The 18,730-nt window shown below is 42.1% G+C and overlaps 3 protein-coding genes across 7 annotated transcripts; 1 reads left to right on the forward strand and 2 right to left on the reverse strand.

Moving 5' to 3' along the window:
* Positions 1 to 686: 686 nt before the first annotated feature.
* Positions 687 to 5,806, reverse strand: trappc6bl (trafficking protein particle complex subunit 6B, like). The gene is made up of 7 exons (XM_024442148.2): positions 5,677 to 5,806; positions 5,344 to 5,435; positions 5,141 to 5,208; positions 4,882 to 4,999; positions 4,688 to 4,771; positions 4,281 to 4,374; positions 687 to 3,382 (listed from the first exon to the last, which is right to left on the reverse strand). Exons 2-7 carry the CDS (start codon positions 5,431 to 5,433, stop codon positions 3,351 to 3,353), a joined length of 486 nt encoding a protein of 161 aa, XP_024297916.1. The 5' UTR covers positions 5,434 to 5,435; positions 5,677 to 5,806; the 3' UTR covers positions 687 to 3,350.
* A 413-nt stretch (positions 5,807 to 6,219) lies between these two features.
* Positions 6,220 to 18,466, reverse strand: LOC112265106. Of its 5 annotated transcripts, XM_042295894.1 has the most exons (5): positions 18,428 to 18,466; positions 16,457 to 17,008; positions 9,253 to 9,721; positions 8,878 to 9,144; positions 6,220 to 8,682 (listed from the first exon to the last, which is right to left on the reverse strand). In XM_042295894.1, exons 3-5 carry the CDS (start codon positions 9,662 to 9,664, stop codon positions 8,162 to 8,164), a joined length of 1,200 nt encoding a protein of 399 aa, XP_042151828.1. In that variant the 5' UTR covers positions 9,665 to 9,721; positions 16,457 to 17,008; positions 18,428 to 18,466; the 3' UTR covers positions 6,220 to 8,161. The 5 variants fall into 5 exon arrangements, with proteins under 5 accessions (XP_042151828.1, XP_042151827.1, XP_024297919.1 ...); XM_042295893.1 differs by lacking the exon at positions 18,428 to 18,466 and having other exon boundaries at positions 16,457 to 17,065; XM_024442151.2 differs by lacking the exons at positions 16,457 to 17,008; positions 18,428 to 18,466 and adding an exon at positions 14,998 to 15,913.
* On the forward strand, positions 11,042 to 15,003 carry LOC112265107 (biogenesis of lysosome-related organelles complex 1 subunit 3). The gene is made up of 2 exons (XM_024442153.2): positions 11,042 to 11,159; positions 11,526 to 15,003. The coding sequence occupies exon 2, from the start codon at positions 11,539 to 11,541 to the stop codon at positions 12,136 to 12,138; it is 600 nt and encodes a 199-aa protein (XP_024297921.1). The 5' UTR covers positions 11,042 to 11,159; positions 11,526 to 11,538; the 3' UTR covers positions 12,139 to 15,003.
* Positions 18,467 to 18,730: the final 264 nt, after the last annotated feature.

Consider the following 18,730-nt stretch of genomic DNA (forward strand, 5'->3'; position numbering starts at 1 on the left):
TTCCCAATTCAAGAGATAAATGAGTGTGTGTGAAGAGGTTACTGATGAAGGAGGGGGAGGAGAAGGGAAGGGGGCGGGGACAGATGCAGGAGGGTTGGTGGGACAGGGGGTTTTTCGTAATCAGTCCAAACAAAAATAGTCCATTTTTTTTCCCCTCCTGTAACTTTATTGATCACATTGTGATGCAGGGAAGGCCTGGGAACGCCATGTAGCGCTATGCAGGGTAGCAGCTGGCTCCCTGCCCAATCTAATCCACACTCTTACTGCTCCAGCACAATCAAGCTCTGGAGACGGAGACCATTTTACTGGGGTTTGGGGAGGAGGATCCTGATGCTGTCAGCCAGATAGTCTCTGTCCCTTTGACTTTGTTGTGTAAATGTTATGACATGCACAATGTTTATGGGCAATTCATACACTCTTCCCTTCTTCATTTCAATTCTCCCAGGACTCCCTTTCGTGGTCAGAAAAGAAGACCTTGGTGCTGCTGAACATGTCAGTGCTGCAAACATGACAAAAGTTCATTCTGCAAACATTACCACGCAACATGAACAAGAGGGTCACTGTGTGTTACATCTGACCCACTGCCAGCCTCCCAGTGGTTAAAAATCAGCTTTCTGTATGTTGAATCAGTCTAACTTCTATATCACAAGACACTGTGCCACTTCTTTCACAGTGGACACAATGAATATTTTGAAGGGTTCAAACCATTATCTTTATTTGGAGGGGAAAAAATACATTTAAAGACCATACAGCTATTAAAGCACAGGTACTTTTATAGCACAACAACCATGGTAGTAAAAATTGCATAGGTCTTTGAACTGGTTTCCTGGAATTACAGAAATACATTCACTACAACCAACTCTATATGGTAGAAATTTAACAGAAATGGTACACGACACAGGGGAAAAAAATAACATTTGAGGGAAGAAATCTCTCCAGCACAGATGGTTATGTTTGCGAAAACCCCCAAAATAAAACAGAGAACTGCATCAGACCTAAAAGAAAGGAATGGGGGGAGGGGAGGAGAATTAAGAGGTGGAACTGTGGAGGATGTTTACTTGAACATACATTCAGACCAGACGGGGCGTTTGAAGTTGGCCATAGTTCATTCTCTGTTTTAGAGTGACGGAGCAGACACCACCTCACTCCAGCCTCTTTTTTTTATGGCTTTAGAAAGGAGAAGTGAGACAGCTGGAGTTCTGGCTCAGAGCATTTATTTACTTCTCCCTGTGGCAAAGTAAAAGTTCTCCACAAAGAGAGCCGGTGAATGGCTCACCCCAGGTAGTCATGCCCTACGTTCTCCTTTGTGTACCTTAGTTTAAAGCTAAAGCATTCTGTATTTGTTTCTTTTCAAGGGAAAAAAGGCCTTTAACCGAAGGGATGGCGCCGGTGACTTTGTGCTTGGATATTGCGATTTAAGACGTGTAAATGTGAAGGAATGATCGACCTTTTGGCTATGTTGAGGGGGGCAATACAAGGCTTGGTTTTGGAGGTACTGACATAAATCCTTTTATCCTAAGAATGCATTTCCTTAAAAGGGCAAGGCAGGACTTTTCTAGGTAACCTGAACCAGAGCCAAACTCAAAATATTACAGTTAATTAAATAACAGGACTTGGCAGTCTAATAAAAGCTTGTTTTAGGGGAGCACTAATAAACCTGACTTGACTGATATGTCAAAATCAGGAAGAGGACATGGTCTTTGAAAAGGGTATAAAACCTATCATCAGAGGTAGGGAGAGGTTTCCATGTTGAATACAAATAGATTTGTAATGTAAAAAAAAAAGTCTGCTTGATGTCGAAATGAATGAAGCAAATATCACAAGGGAATGAATATCTGGGACACAATCCAGTCACATAACCTACATACATCCTCCTTCCTCTTAAATGTCCCGGGACAAGTAAAAACTAGGAAGAGCATTTATCTAACCTAGCCTAATTCTGCTGCTCTGTATTTATACTCATGATCTTCAAAACAATATGCAGTTGACCATTACAAACTTTTGTGCCAAATAGATCAATCCTGTCCAGTTGGTATTGAAGCACAATTTCATACAAAACACAGAGGTTTTGGCTTTCCCTTTGAAATGCTGAAAGCTGAACACATAGCCTTTCTAGAGCCTGAGGCACTGATGATCGTAAACAGAACAGAATGATGCATTTCAATCCATAAAACATTTACATGGAACAGTAAGAGATGAGGTAACTTCTTGTTTCAGTAAGTATTACCAAACTTGATCAAATATGTTTCAAATAGTGTTTTAAAGCGGCAATCTGCAGTTGTAATAATAACAAAGCGTCCTTCCAGCCCCGTTTCTAGAAAAAGCTGAGGGATGGGTTGGAGAAATGTAACCACTCTGAAAGTCCTAGACAGAGCAATGACCATCTCAAATTATAGTGTTAACCATGTTGAGGCTATAGTGTTTCTTTAAATGTACTTTATTTACAAACATTGGAGTAAAACAAACTTATATTTTGGGTTCTGAAAGGGTAAGACAGGTGAACTAAGCTCATGACGCATTTGTAAGTTATTTTCTAAAAATAATCAAAAAAGGTGCATATCATGAATTTATAAGTCCAAAAACGGATGTAGTAACTGCAGATCGCCCCTTTAAAGTATTATTTTGTACAAACAACATTTTCAATCCAGGTCTTAAATGTATTTCTCTTGATGCAGGGTAAAGCTGAAAGATCATATCTCAAGATAATAACATGATTCACAAAGTTTGAAAGAGACAACTGGAGAGCTGGATATCACTGCTATAATGTTCAACTGGGCTCTCTCTTCAAATGATAATGCACTCCAATTCCATTCACAGGCATGCTGTCAGAAGAGTATATTGCAGAGACTACCCTCTAGTGGCATAAAAAAGTTATTTTGTCAACAACTATTTGTTGTTTCTTTAGCAAATGCAGTCAACAAAGAGCCAAGGAAATGACATGGGATAAGTATGAAAATCATTTGAGAATAAAAATGCAATTCGTATTTGATTTCCCTCAACAACAGAGATGATACCTACAACAGACTAACTGCAATACCTTCTAGTTAATATACAAAGACATGAAACTGATGTTAGGATACAAAATAAATCTGTTAAAGACAATTAAATAGAGGAATCAATATCTGGTGACTACATTACGCTTTTTTTAAGTATGTTTATAAAACTCAAATAAGTGTGTAATTCTTTACAATTTATTATTGCTTTCTAAAGAAAAAATAATGTAATACAAAAATAATATGTAGTAAACCACCTTCAATGTAATGACATTTAAGGACCTTAGGGTTGACATTCACATTATTTTATTGTCACAGATGAACATAACATTTTAAAGAGGTGGGTCCTAGTTGGGTTCAAATCTTCTGAATCACGACCTGGAATTTACCTGTGTGGGAACACAAAAGGTGGTAATATTACTTAAAAAGACAAACGTCTGACAAAGTATGGACATATTATGAACCTTGTCATTAAAGAAGCTACATGTAATATTTTGGCATTGTAATTTCAGAAAATGTCTTTAAGATACAGTATCTACAGTAATAGTGGAATTATTGGGCCCACACAAAATTGCATTTGAATCGTGCAGCCTTCTTATTGGTCAACGAAAGACTGACCAGCTCTTGTTGTTGAAATTAACTGGGCCTGAGTGGCACGCTAACCGATAACAATCCGTTAGCGCGTGGTACTTACACAAATCACTCAGCCTCAGTCAATTTGACAAGAGATTTGATGGCCACAAAAATATTACATGTAGCTCCTTTAATAATGGAAACGGAATCACGGAAGTGCTTCAGGTTCTGAACCAAGCTGATAAATAGTCTGCTCAGAGGGCCCATATAGAAAGAGGTGCCTCTAACGGCGCTTTCTAAACGCTAGCTTAGCATGTCATGTCCGCCAAGCTAACTACGTAGAAACACCTGATCGTCTGAAGTTGCCGAGCTGTGCATGCTCAGTGCAGCACTCCTTTGAAATAAAGTTGTTTTTGACATATGGAATTGTGTAATTTTATTACTTTCACGGCTACGTAATAAAGACACATTGAGCTCTTTAAGAAGTCGTCTCGAAGCTAGATAATGTTTTTGAAGTGAGATAAAACCTACTAACAAGGGATGAGTTTGTCACTCAGCTAGCCAAAGTCCTGCCCTGGACTGCTTAACAACCTTTACAGGAAGTACCTGTCACTGAACACTGTCTGACTTGAAACATCTCTGTAGTATCGGTAATGTTTGGTGTAGTATGATGGTATATGATAAATGATGATGATGATGATAAAAGAGACTCACATGAGGGCATTAGGGAGACCTCAGCTGTCACCACACAATCCATCCCCAAGTTAGACAAAGCTCCTCTCACCAATCCACAGGAGTATGCCAGATACTGTTGCAAAACATAACAGACAGTTACGGCTGAACATTTACATTCGAGTTAAATCACCGAAGGCCTATATTTCAATCTATTTGGCTGAATATTCTAGAATAATGTTAAACCTTGGGCCAAATAGGGGGTGGCAAGCATTTTTTCCATCCAAGTACTAACATGCATACTTTAACTTATCAAGTTTAACCTGGTGTTAGTGCCAGGCTGGAACAAGTGTGTTCCCAGCCTGGGTCCCCAGAACCAAGATTTAAGACCACTGTTGTAAAATGAGAAACGACTGGGTCTACTTTTTAAAAACGATTGGATGTCTTACTTTTGGAGCTTCCTCGAGGTACTGCTTCCCATTAGAAAACTGTGTCAAGAGCGCAAACTTGTTGTCTTGCAAAACATAAGTACCCTGTGTAGAAACAAGACACACCATGAATATTTGGGAGGAAGGCCATAGGTAGTGTAGTATATCAGTAGCTGAATACCTAATCTAAAGTGCTTTTATTTTTATGGGCACACCTGGTGGTTTGTCCTAAGGTTGTCAATTTGCTTTCTGAAGACATTTATCCAGAAGTCTTTACAGATGAATTTCATGACATCCAAGTCATCTTTGAAGCTGGGCGAATCTTTTGTGAACCTGGAGGGTCAGGAAACACACAAGATTAGCCTACATATATTGCCATTTCAATCAGGTAAAGTGATACTAAAGTACTCAAAGGTGGAACTTAGGTCAAACTGAAATACAGGGCATATGCAATAGTGAAAACTGTTGTCCTACCTTTCTATAAGCCCCTGTCCTACTCTGAAGCCCATGCCTTCCAGAGTGGACACACAAGTTGCCCTATCCTGTGTAGAAAAAAACCCAAATAGCTAGATGTGACAACAATATACAAACACACCTTTTGATGATGACTAAGCTTTCAAACAATGTTGAGTGGGTATGTCAGGTGGCTGTCTAATGACGTTACGAGCTTAACCTACCTTGTCCATCTCCCCTCTCGAGGCTTGGTCTTTGTAAATATGGGACACCATCTCCATGTGGAGGAACTCAAAGAGTACGTCGTCGGCCATGTCTGAAATAAAATAAAAATCTTAATACGAAAAGCTAGGCAACGTTCTCTACCTGACTGACAAAGGTTTAAAACATGCAAGCTAAATGATCCTGGTACACTGGTGGAGAACATCTAGCTAGCTAGCGTTAGCTAGTGCTTGAAACTGCGGGCAATGCTTTCTTCTGAATGAAAATATAATTTGCTATCTACGTTCAATAAATATGATCACATATTACTAACGCATGTAAATCCAACAGATTACCTATTTTACAGCTCTGGTTTGAGTTACTTTCCGCTAAATTGCTCACGATGTAAACAAAGCGTTACTTCCTGACTACGGAACCTGCGAAGGAGGCACAACTTTGCTTAGTCGTGCCGAAGGACAAATAGCTGGATAACTGATTACAGGAGAAAATGCTAAACATTTTTCTTTAATGTTTTGTTTAGAAGAAAAAACTATCAGACACTATGAATTGGTTAATAGGGTCACAAATAGCTGGATAACTGATTACAGGAGAAAATGCTAAACATTTTTCTTTAATGTTTTGTTTAGAAGAAAAAACTATCAGACACTATGAATTGGTTAATAGGGTCACCAGCTAGAACAACAATGCAAATAGTTTGTTTCTTCATGCAGCTCACACCCTTCCCAGTTTGTGTGAAATTCCCTTATTCATATTTTAAGACCATCACATAATTTCAATACATGTCCTTTTAATTTGACAGGTTATATGAGGACAGAGATATGTTCGCAATAGGTGAGGTGATGCACATTTTCAGTCTGGGAACACATAAAACGTAAAAAGAAACACAATTCATGTTTTATTGAATATTTTCTCATTTTAGGCTACTTTTTGTTACAGCTTCAATGTTATGATAAAGGTATATTGGTATTCTGGGATCTGGTATTGCTTTGAGTTATTAGAGTATACTACAAAACAGTTTGGAGATCTTGGAGTGTCTGATGCTGAAAAAGGGAGCTCAAATAATTGATCCGCAAAAAAAGCTTGCATTTGAAATAAATGTACATCATATTTTCCTTTTGAAGTAAACCTACAATGTACATTGCAACATTCATTTCTAATTCCACAATGGCTAAAGCTACTGATTAGATTTGCAATTCATAAATGAAACCAGTCCTTCCATTACAGTGAATATTTAATTCTTCACTTTTAAAAATACAATAGTATCAAATAACATTTTCAGGCACGTTTCAGTCCATAAATAAGACTATCATCACAAGTATGCCTCTTGTTATTGTTCTCATTTGGATTAGGTTTAATGTCAAGGTGCATCAAATACATTACACTAAATAATCAATATCAATGGACTTGATACAAGTTCTGATTGAAGCTGGAAGTCATGTATTAAAATAACTTTGAGAGAAAAGTCGCAGTGAGGTCAAAAACGTGATTTTCCGGTGTCTAATATATATTTTCACACTATGAGGTTGGAATAATACTGTGAAATTGTGAAAATCATGATAATGCTTTTAATGTAAGAGCTGTTTGAAAAGACTGCCTGAAATTGGCCATGTTGACAGGGTTCCCCAACCCCTCCCAGTTTTTGACTAGTCATTCAGTACAGCATCATTTTCATTCAATTGAATGTTCCAGAACGTAAAAATGTACTGAACGCAGCACAAATTCCAAACCTCTCTGCCAATAACAGCTCATTTTCAGTTTTCCCCTCCCCACTCCCAAACAGTCCTAGCAAAATTATTGCTTAAGACAGGAAACAAATTACAAGCAAAACATGCCAAATTGCAGTACTGCCAAGATGTAGTAATACAATTCCAAGATACAAATTAAGTGATGGATGATGTGGGATGAATCTCTTGTGAGATTTCAAATGTAGACTTCATTACCATATTGCACTTACACACTACAGTACCTCTCATCTTCAGCAAAGCTAAAGCAAAGTAAAACACATTCACTGGCCTAAATTAAAGCAGCCATGTGTATCCACGACTATGCAAACAGCTGTGCAAATGGAGTTCTACAAAGCCCCTGTTTAAAACAAGTCTTCAATATAGAAATGAAGTCACCAAAATATCCAATATGTTTAGGAAAAGGAACATTTAGAAAAGAGGAGATATTTGGATAAAGCCTTTGCTTGACCAGCTTCCACATAAATGTGTATGAGTTAAGAAAACATACATTTAAACATAATTTGGGGAAGTTAGAGTGGATGATTGCTGGCGAATTGGAATCTCTCTTCTTGACTAGTGAAAATGCTAAGGTTTGTCAAAATTCTCTAGATTGTAGACTTTAAAATATATCTGATTAAAACATCAGATTATTCACTTCTGTACATTAAAACATTTGGACATGACAAAATTAAACTGAAGAGAGAAGTTGGAATAAAAAACAAACACCTTTTTTTCCCACAATACATTCTCAAAATGACAAGTCCCTCATAAATGTAAGCACCCATATATTTTTATTCAACACTCTTAGAAAGAAAAAGTTTATATCCAGAACCTGAAACAATTCTTCAGCTGTCCCCATAGGATAACCCTTTGAATAACCTTTTTTTTTGGTTTCAGGTAGAACCATTTTTAGGTTCCATGTAGAACCCTTTTCAGAGGGTTCTACATGGAAAAAAACATATTTTACCTGAAACCAAAAATGATTCTACCTGGATCCTAAAAGGGTTCTCCTATGGGGACAACTGAAGAACCCTTTTGGAACCATTTTTCCTAAGAGTGTATGCTCTCCTCTGTCAGATTGAAGCTTCAAGAGCACTCAGTTGTGCTGGAACTTGTTTGAGAGTCCGTTAAGCAAAACACCCTTCTGTGCGGAAGTGGGAAGCTGCTCTGAGGGGGATGGTCCTTGAGGTTCAGGACGCCCATGGTCTGAGGGCTGAGGGTTGGATGTGTCACTAGTTGAGTTCTCATCCCTGGAGGGTGATTCATTCTGGACCTCCAACAGAGAGACTGTCCAGGAGGGAGATGTAGGCTGTGAGGGGTAGGCCTTGCATGAGCATTGCTGGTGTCCTTGGGTTTGGACCTGTTCCACTCCTCTCAAGATGCGCACCAGGGAGTTGTGGACCTGCTGGCTGATAGGAGTGTTACTGTCATCGGGTTCGGCCTTGACCTGGCGGCCTGTGGAGAAGTTGGAGAGCTGCTCCAGGACCTCTATCTGTCGGTCCATCATACCCAGCATGCTGCAGTGGAAGGCCCTTTGCTCAGCGAGTTGTTCCCCTAGCTGATGGTTCAGGATGGTGAGCTGCTGGAGGATCAGGGTGCTGGTGTCCTCACAAGTGCCTGCGGAGAAATGAACAGCAGGACAACTTGTATTTGTTTTAGGTTATCGCTGTAATATTTATTATCCAAAGTTTTAAACAATTGATAAGTACAAAGTAAAATTCCAACAGATGAATTACATATTAGTTAAAAAGAACACATTAATTACGTAGAATATAGATGGTCATGTAGCCACTCAGTTATAAAAGCACTCACCAGTTTGTTCTTGTGGACTGCAACCAGTGGTGTCCCTAGCTCCCTCACCATCATGTAAAGAGGGTACTGAATGTGGCTCTCTCTTCACTGGGTAAAGATACTCTCCAGACAGACCCAAAGTCATTATCTCGTCTGACTTCAAGGCCCAGCCCGGCGTGCTGGCGTTGACCTCTATTGGGATGGCATTGGTCTCGTCTGCTTCTCCCTCTAGAGCTGGAGCCAGGCTGTCCTGCCAAGGGGCCGCAGATTCGGGCTGAGCAACATCACCTGAGAAGAAGGGTGAGCAGAGCAGGCCAACGCAAAGCATACACTTCTTTACAATTATTTAATGTGAAATAATAAATGTATAATAATCCTAAAGCCAGAAAGTAGTACCATCCGTATGATCCTCCAGGTCTGAAGGGGTCAACACCACCATATTGTGTCCATCTGCAATGCCTTGCACTGGGGCCCCCACCCGGGCCCTCCTGGCCAGCATGCGGTCCAGCATACGAAAGTAACGGAATGACTCGATGGTGGACAGGCGTGCAGCGGCGCTACGGTATCCTGCCATCTTGATCTTGCGGTACTTGTGCTTGAGGCTCTTCCAGCGGTTGCGTATCTGGTTGACAGTGAAGTGGATGTCCCGCTTGGCCAGGCTGTAGCGCAGGCGGCGGAAGTGCGAGTCGTTGCGCTGGCGCTTCTTATCCAGCTCATGCACCAGGTCAAGCTGCTCGATGAGGGCCAGCATGGCGAAGGTGTCCGACTCTGTCCACCACTTGTTGGGCCTCCTCTCACTCAGGTCCATGGTCTCTCCCGACCCTCACTGGGTGTACCTGCTCTGGTAGCAGCCCCTGGGCTCCTCCTGGATGGGAGTAAACAAGAACATATGGAAAAAAGTTGAAGTACCACACGATAATGTAGGCTAAGATCATTTCTCTACGTTAGAGGTAGACTGAGGGATAGCCCGAATGATTATAATAAAATGGCCTGAAATAAATGTTAGACTTTCTACTGAAATAAAATGCTGTAGCAATATGCATCAAAGAGCAGCATTCAAGTTGCATTATAATAAGCTAGTATTCAACACAGGAACAATGGTGGGGTAAAAATCAAAATCAATGGTATATGAAACCTCATTATGGGATGAATATGAGTCACAACAGCATCCAAAATAGATACTGGATAAAAATGACAGGAATAGATTGTGAAATAAACCAATCCAGAGATGTTCATTACAACATTCACACAAGAGTACAGTGACAGTTTCTTCTCCAGTCCCTTTGAAGTTCACCCAACAGCAAATCACGACTTTCCCACGTAAATTCCACTCAGATGAGACATGATGAGCTGAGTAACGTTAGTTTGTGTGCGATGTGAATTTATGCACACATACAAGAACATAACGCTTTCTACAGCGACAAAAAAAAAGACATGCAAATTAGCCTTTCCGTTTTGGTACAGGGAAGTACTTAAAATAAAACTGATAATGGAAATTACAGACAACTAACGTTACATCACACACCATACAGTCAGACACTCATAACTAGTCATCAACAGTCTGACCACTGATAACCTAACTTAACGAGCTTGTACTGGCTGCTGAAAGTGACCGTAGCTGTGTTGCAGTGGCCGTGACGGAGAATGCTGACGATGAAGAATGCAATTTCTTACAGAACACTGCGGCGATGTCTTTTTTTTCATGCACAAATTATAATTATAATTTAATAACCATAAAATAGCGCTTACTGTAAATACTACAGATGGCACTTCATACCTTCATCACAAAATATTTTACGCTGCGTCTAGGAAGCTTGCTTGCGTCGCACGATCATATGGGGTTTGTTGACATCAATAGTCTTGTTCGACCATTGCAGCCGACAGTGGAGGAGAGTGCCGACTGATTGATCTACAAATCACCGTCCGTCATAAATAACGACTCATTGTAATTTGTAGATCAATCAGTCATTCACCATTTACCCATGATACATTACGATTTTGATGTTCTCGAACACGGCCAATGACTGCATATGGTTGACGTTCCAAATGTCACATGTCGTTCGGTGTCTACTCTGATTGGTCAAGAATCGTACTGCATACTCACGAGGGTTAGACTTTGTGAGGATCTGCGCAGATACTCAGATCTACACATCATCTCAATGTTCAATTTAGTCGGATTTAACAGACATCTAGGTGTACTGATTAGCGAATATGTGCAGTACTTAGTTTGGATCAACCCTAGTGAGAGAGTGTTTTGACCGACTTCCGGGTGCTCATGTGATTTTTTTTTTGCAGGACCGAAGGTATGATCATTTGTTTTACATACATTTTTCGAATAATAGCAGGCTAGCTATCTATATTGGCATTGGTGAATTGATTTAACGTAGATTGATTAACATAACAAGCCAAATACTTACATTTCATAACGTGATTAAACGGGGGGCGCCTTTCGATGGTTATCATCTCGCACAAAAAAAATATTTGGGCTAGTGACCAAATTTGGGAAGGAGGCACATTCCGATGGGCACCCAGGCATCATCTGATTCTGCCACAGTTCCATTAAACAATGCATGCCACCAGAACATGCTTCACTGTTCCATTAGACTGTGCCTCTCCATAAAATATTATATTTTCTACTGTAGGCCTTCACAATTATCTTGTGTATTTAGGTGGTGTGGTGTAATGGCAAGTGACAAATACCAGATAGTGGTGCAAGGCGAGGCATCAGAGACCGACTCAGATGATGAGGTATACATCACCTCCCTCTCTCCACATTCAACAGCCGGAGGGCAAAAGGTACCAGGGGAAGCATCTGAGACTGACAGCGGGGGGGATGTTGAGAGAGTACGTAAATGTGTCATTCCTGCAAGCTCTGAAAACCCACAAATATTACGCAAGGACTTAACTCCCCTGCTTGTGATCAGAGATAACCCTGACATTCCGTCCGCGGTAGAGGAGTTGGTTGTGTCTAGGCCTGAACACAATGGGCTCTACTACAACACTTTACTCCAGCTGAAATTACAGGAGAGCAATGCACGTCTGTGCACGGATGTGCCCCAGACCATCAAACAGGTGTATGGTAATGCCACAAAGGAGATACGCATGGCCACAACCCACCTAAACAGCTCCCAGAACGGCATCATCAACGCCTCCCACAGCATCCGACTCATTCTGGATGACCTCAAGTCCGTCTCAGAGGAAATAGACATTATCACCAGCTGTTATCTACTCCCAGATATTACCATCCCCTCCTCTCCCACTACCCCTATTCTCAGACAGTGATGTGCCCCATTCATTGTTTCATATGTATTATGTAGGCTAAACAATGGACTTGGGAGTATCGTTATTTGTAAAAGGCACTTGCATTAGGTGAATAAATTATGCAGGCCATTATACTATTACTGCTCCATGTTATTCAGATAGCTTATTCATTGTAGTTGGCCATAAAGGATTGCTTATTGCTCTCAATCATGCGTTCAAGTATTTAGCTGTTCACAAGCACATGAGATGTCTCGTCAATCTCTTTATTTTCCAATGCACCAAACCTTGTGTAGGCCTAGTGCACAGCCCACTCTTGTGGTGTCAGCAAGGCACTGCAAGGGATGTGACCGCTGTGGTCATTTTTTGCGTAGGCCTAGAGTTGAAGAACCTTCAGAATCCCCATTTGCTAACAAAACAATGACGACATTGAATTCTAGGTTGTTATCATTGTGTGTTGCTGTATTCACATTTCAGTCATTGAACCGCAATTAGGCCTCTACTTTAGAGAACATTTGAAGGAACAGTTAAAACAATTTAAGATACACTGCAATCCTTCCAAAGATATAAAAAGTGTTACAAAATTGAAGACATTTTTTTTATCCAATGGGATTCCGGGGGGTTTGATTAGCCATTATTTTTGCAGTCACTGACATGTCGGGTGAGACTGAGCATTTGGCATGGCACCCAGGAAGTGCGAACTGAAAGTGATCCATTCTCCCAAGGTCATCTGAAGGGCATGTCTGATCTCACTAGGGCTGGGCTGTATACCGTATTTTACTATATACCGGTTTGGGTTTTTACTTTACCTTCTATAATGGTATTTTTAATGTTTGGTTTGTTAAATGTAATATGCTGTGTGTAACGTCCATTTTTATAGTTTACTCCGCTACTTGAGTCATCCCTCCGCTCTCTCTCTTTCCACGCCGCTTTCCACACAGACCTAGTCCCACCACCTGTCACTCAAGGAGCGCATTTATTTTTGCTTGACCACGCAACACTTTCGTTCAGTCTGCATGGTCAATGCAGCACATGCAACAATGTTGATGACAATGATGTTGTTTCCACTTTGATCTTAATATAAATCCACATGCTTTCTGTAATTACAATATTAGTTTGTGTTTCTTACATCTGCAAATAGCTAGTTAGTATTTTCTTAACAAGTTAAGCTAAATCGTGTTTGCCACTAATGGTAATCCCTAGTTAGCTGGGTAGTCAAATCAAACGTAGCTAGCTAGATCTCACTGCTGCTTCAATCAACTAGAGATGCTCCATCAAGTTGACTCCCTGTCAGCAGCTGTTGGTATTTCATTGGCAAGATCAACTTTTCCATCTAGAGAACAATACAGACATGACATTGTGTGACATATACACTCACTGGCCAGTTTATTAGGTACACCAATCTTGTACTGGGTCGGACTCCGCTTTGCCTCAAGAACAGACAGACGTTTTCGGGCAATGGAAATGTTGCTCAGTTGGTATCAAGGGACCAAATTTGTGCCATAAAAACATTTCCCACACCATTACTCCACCAGCCTGTACCGTTGACATCAGGCAGGATGGGGTCATGGACTCATGCTGCTAATGTCAAATCCTGACTGCCATCAGCATGACGTAACAGGACCTGGGATTTGTTGGTCCAGGCAATGTTTTTCCACTCCTCAATTGTCCAGTGTTGGTGATCGCGTCCCCACTGGAGTTACTTCTTGTTTTTAGCTGAAATGTTCCACCGGGATGTTGGTCCATGCTGACGTGATGGCATCACGCAGTTTCTGCAGATTCATTCATTCATTCTGCAAACAGCCCATCCAGCTCTATTGGGTTGAAGTCTGCACACTGCGCAGGCCACTCAAGTATTCTGAACTCGCTGTCATGTTCCAGACAACGTTTTTCCACTCCTCAATTTGCCCAGTGTTGGTGATCACGTGCCCACTGGAGCCGCTTCTTGTTTTCAGCTGATAGGAGTGGCAACCGGTGTGGTCATCTGCTGCAATAGCCCCTCCGTGACAAGGAACGGCGAGTTGTGCATTCTGAGATTTCGTTCTGCAACCCACTGTTGCAGAACTGTCTGTCTGTTTGTGGCCCGCCAGTTTGCTTGCACGATTCTTGCCGTTCTCCTTCGACCTCTCTCTTCAACGAGCTGTTTCGCCCACAGGACTGCCACTGTTATTTTTTTTGTTGTCGGTCCATTATCGGTAAACCCTAGACATTGTCATGTGTAAAAAGCCCAGTAGGGCGTCCGTTTCTGAGATACTGGGTCCGGTGCGCTTGGCATCGACGATCATACCACGCTTAAAGCTGTTTAGGCCTTTCTAACAGTATCTGAATGCCTGTCAGCCTGCTTTATATAGCAAGCCACGGCCACATGACTCACTGTCTGTAGGAACGGTGTACCTAATAAACTGGCAGGTGAGTGTATTTTGAATGGTGCCATTGGACATGGTTGGTCGTCATTCTAATGGGCACCGGGGGTTAATTGAAAAGGTTATGGCATGTGGGAAGTTACACTATTTGTGATTGCTCGCAAGGGACTGTACCGTATGCAGTCTCCTGCTATGAATGCCACGCTTGTGAGCTGAGCGCTATTAGCACACATCGCTCCTGAAACAGGACATTTCAAGGTCACTGACTTGCCATTTTTGCATGTTAACAAGTACACAATAGCAGCAGACTGAGGGAAACTGTCAAATTATTTTACGGGTGCATTGGGTTCTGTTATGACTGATCTGTCTGATTCAAAATTCATTTGATACACTGATGGACTTGGCTAAATGAGTTATGTAAATGCCATAATAATGATCTGTGCATGAAACTGTATACTGACCTCCATGATATACTAGCTTAATAATTCTAACAGCATAAAGATTCTTATTTTTAACGTACCTCTTTGCAGATGTCGTCTGCGCATACTGATTACTGTTCCAATCCGCAGATGGCTCTGACTTGGCCCTGTCTCTCAGGCTGGTTCCTGCTCTAACCCAAGCCACTTTTACTTTAATGGATTGGTCCAGGTTGACTGTACACAGTCTGGACGGATCAACACTGGAAGTATACCTTAAGGAACCTTTCGGTCTCCAGGTGATCTCTGAGCATGTGGGGCTCCAGACTGGTCTCAGTGAACACCTCCCATAAGGTCTTGGCCTGGATGATATCACCATCAGCGCCATCAGTGTCAGCCCTCTGCTGGTGGTCCTCTGAGCATTGCAGGATCCAGCTCAGACGGCAGGGCCAAAGGTTGGCCATCACCACCCAGGCAGCAAGGTCTTTAGCTTTGGAGAGGCCCCCGTAATTCATTGCATCCATGACGATGACTGTCACCCCTGCAGAGTTTATTATCCCTTTCATATGCACATGGTTTGCCATAAGATAAACATGAAGAGGGTTGCATTTGGTATACATGACGTGTCATGCCTCATTTGTTAGCGCCTTGACTCTCTTGGCACAGATCTCCCAACGGACGCCTTTTTCTAGTGTCTCTGTCTCGCTTTGACCCTTTCCAGTGAACGGCACAAGGTTGTCATCAAGCTTCCCAGCCCTGTGTTTTCCTCTCTTAATAACTTTCCACCAGTCAGACTCTAGATGGCTGTCAGTGAAGGTTTTAAAGGCTCTGCATTTGGAGTCAGGGAACATCTCAGGCACTGAGAAAGGCAGGGTGACCATCCTGTTTAGAAAGTCGTATGCGGCCTCTCGAGTGGCACAGCGTTCTATGGCACTGCATCTCAGTACTACAGACCCGGGTTCGATCCCAGGCTGTGTCACAACCGGCCGTGACTGGGAGTCCCATAGGGTGACACACAATTGGCCCAGCGTCGTCCGGGTTAGCGGAGGGTTTGGCCGGTGGGGCTTTACTTGGCTCATCGCGCTCTAGCAACTCCTGCAGGCTGACTTCGGTCGTCAGTTGAACGGTGTTTCCTCCGACACATCGACGCAGCTGGCTTCTGGGTTAAGCTGGCAGGTGTTAAGGAGTGCGGTTTGGCGTGTCATGTTTTGGAGGATGTATGACTCGATCTTCGCCTCTCCTGAGCCCGTTGGGGAGTTGCAGCGATGATACAAGATTGTAATTGAAATTGAGAGAAAAAGGGAGTAAAATACAAAAACATTTTATAATAATTGTACCAACTGGATATCAGCCCACCACCAGTCTGGGGTCCACAGCTAGGATGGACACGAACAGGCCATTCTCCCCTGCCAGCAGAACGTTCGTAGCCTCCAGGGTGCGGATCACCCCGTCTGGGCCGCAGCGGTCCAGGTGGGTGATCTCCAGCACTACACGGATCCTCCTCCCCTCGAACACCTCCATGAAGTGGATGACATCCATCATAACACCCACCTCCTTCCTCACCTTGTTCATGAAGCCCATCTGGTCGCTGACGGCCGAGCTGTTCATCTGGTGCTGGATACTGCTGCCCATGGTGTAGAGCAGGTGCTTGGATGTCCGCCGAATAGTCCTCAGGGCGAAGACTGCGGGAAGCCCCCAGTGTTGCTATGGCCATTGATTCCAGCATGATGCATTCTCCAATGCAAAACAATACAGTGGCAAGGACTACAACCCAGACGGGGAGGCAGAGCAGCTTTATGGCTTTCCAATTGACCTTATCACCTTCGCTCATGCCTTTCTTTGGGTAGGGATGCTGGGTGGCTCTATAGAGGCCCAGGGGATGTTTCCAAAAGTCATCCTGGATGGCCTTGAAGTGGCAGATCACCAACCCAGTCCAGAGTTTATCACCGCCTGCAAATGCCAGGCCCTGAAGCGCACGAAAGTCGGCCTCACCCTCCCTCCACACGGGAGGGAATAAGATGATGGCGAGGAGGGCCAAGTAGCTAATCCACGCTGGAGGAGGGAGCTTCAACTCGTGCTTCTGTTCCCTCCACTCTGCCTCTGTGTTCATGTAAACTGCGAATGTAGAAAGAGTAACATCATTTGATTGTCAGAACAAAACACGCACAAAAAACAAGGTCACGTGAAGTCAACCGAAGTGTTGAAACCTACTCTTGCTCTTCTTCAGTAGAGTTTCAGTGCGGCTGGGGCGCTGGGAGAACAGACTTAGTGGCCGGAGGTGGCACCTTGATACATGCTCTGGACAGGCCATATGCCTAGACATCATCCAACAAGGTAACCTTCTTGTTTATTAACCAGTGTAGAGGTAGACATGGCAATCCAATAAAAGATGATATTATCTGTGTCACTAAACACGTCAGATACTAACTTTCCACTTATCTTCTCCGTCCATTTGTCTATCGTTCCAATACATTGTCCATACCGAGGGAATAAAACCGGTTATAACATTCATACGGTATAAGATGGAACACTTTCGATTCGCGATCACTGCAACTGATATAAACTCCAATTACCAGTGAGTAAGGATTAGTTGTTATTCTACAATGTCAATCAAATGCTGGCAGAACTTTGTTTTCTCCAAGAATTGAGTAATTTCAATAAAAATCTATTGTAGTATGTATCGATGTTGCTTGAAAGATGTTTCAAATCAAATGTATTTTTCAAATCAAATTTATTTATATAGCCCAGAGCTGTACAGAAACCCAGCCTAAAACCCCAAACAGCAAGCAATGCAGGTGCAGAAGCATGGTGGCTAGGAAAAACTCCCCAGAAAGGCCAAAACCTAGGAAGAAACCTAGAGGAACCTGCTATGAGGGGTGGCCAGTCCTCTTCTGGCTGTGCCGGGTGGAGATTATAACAATTCATGGCCATCCATTAGTTATTCAACGATAATGTGTAAGGGCTAAAATGCAGCACTTTCCGACACTGGCCAAAGTCATACAGAGTAAATTACCAAAATACAATGAGCGGAATTAACATAATCATAAACATTAAGACAGCTTTTCAATAAATGTTTTATGTTGTACTGCAGTTCAATGAAGGGTAAGCCCAAAGTTCTATTCAATCGTGTCAGGAAGCTGCAGAACTTGGCTGCTCCATAAATTGTGACCTGGTTGTATCGATAACTTCGAGCATGTGTTTGCACAAAAGTAATTGCCTGAAATATGTGTTGACGGTTCACCATCGATTTCAGCTACCAGTTCTATCACGACAGATTTCTACTGCAAAGAAAATGAAAACACAGCCTCACACACACATTCACCTGCTTGTTCTTTTTTTCCTTAGAGACCCGAACAAAAGTACAAATGAAGTATCAACATTTGGTTAATGAATAATACCAGACAGCCCTTTCCAATGACTTTTCTTTGGAGTGTAACCTATCAGCTAGTTTTAACAGAACATTACCTCCATATCTAATTATTAACATTGGATTTGACATTTCCCTCTCAAAAGAAAGTAAAAACCCAGTCTTACCTGTGTGTCTGTGTGGGTCTGACCACATTGAAGTCAACATACAGACTGGCCCTCTGTAGAAACCAATAACACTAGTGTTGTTTACCCTACCTCACGTATATACCTGACACATTATCAGATCATATGTGAATGAAAGTCAGAATTGTGTGTATTTTGCCAGATGACTTTGAGTCCTACTTACATACCTAACGGCCATGGCCCAGAAAGCAATATTTGCTGTGTTTAATTCTAACAATGGAAATTGTAATATGTGTGAGTTTATAATAGATAAATGAATGACTCCATCCCCATTCATTAATATTC

Source organism: Oncorhynchus tshawytscha, linkage group LG13 (assembly GCF_018296145.1).
Source record: "Oncorhynchus tshawytscha isolate Ot180627B linkage group LG13, Otsh_v2.0, whole genome shotgun sequence".
Lineage (NCBI taxonomy): Eukaryota > Metazoa > Chordata > Actinopteri > Salmoniformes > Salmonidae > Oncorhynchus > Oncorhynchus tshawytscha.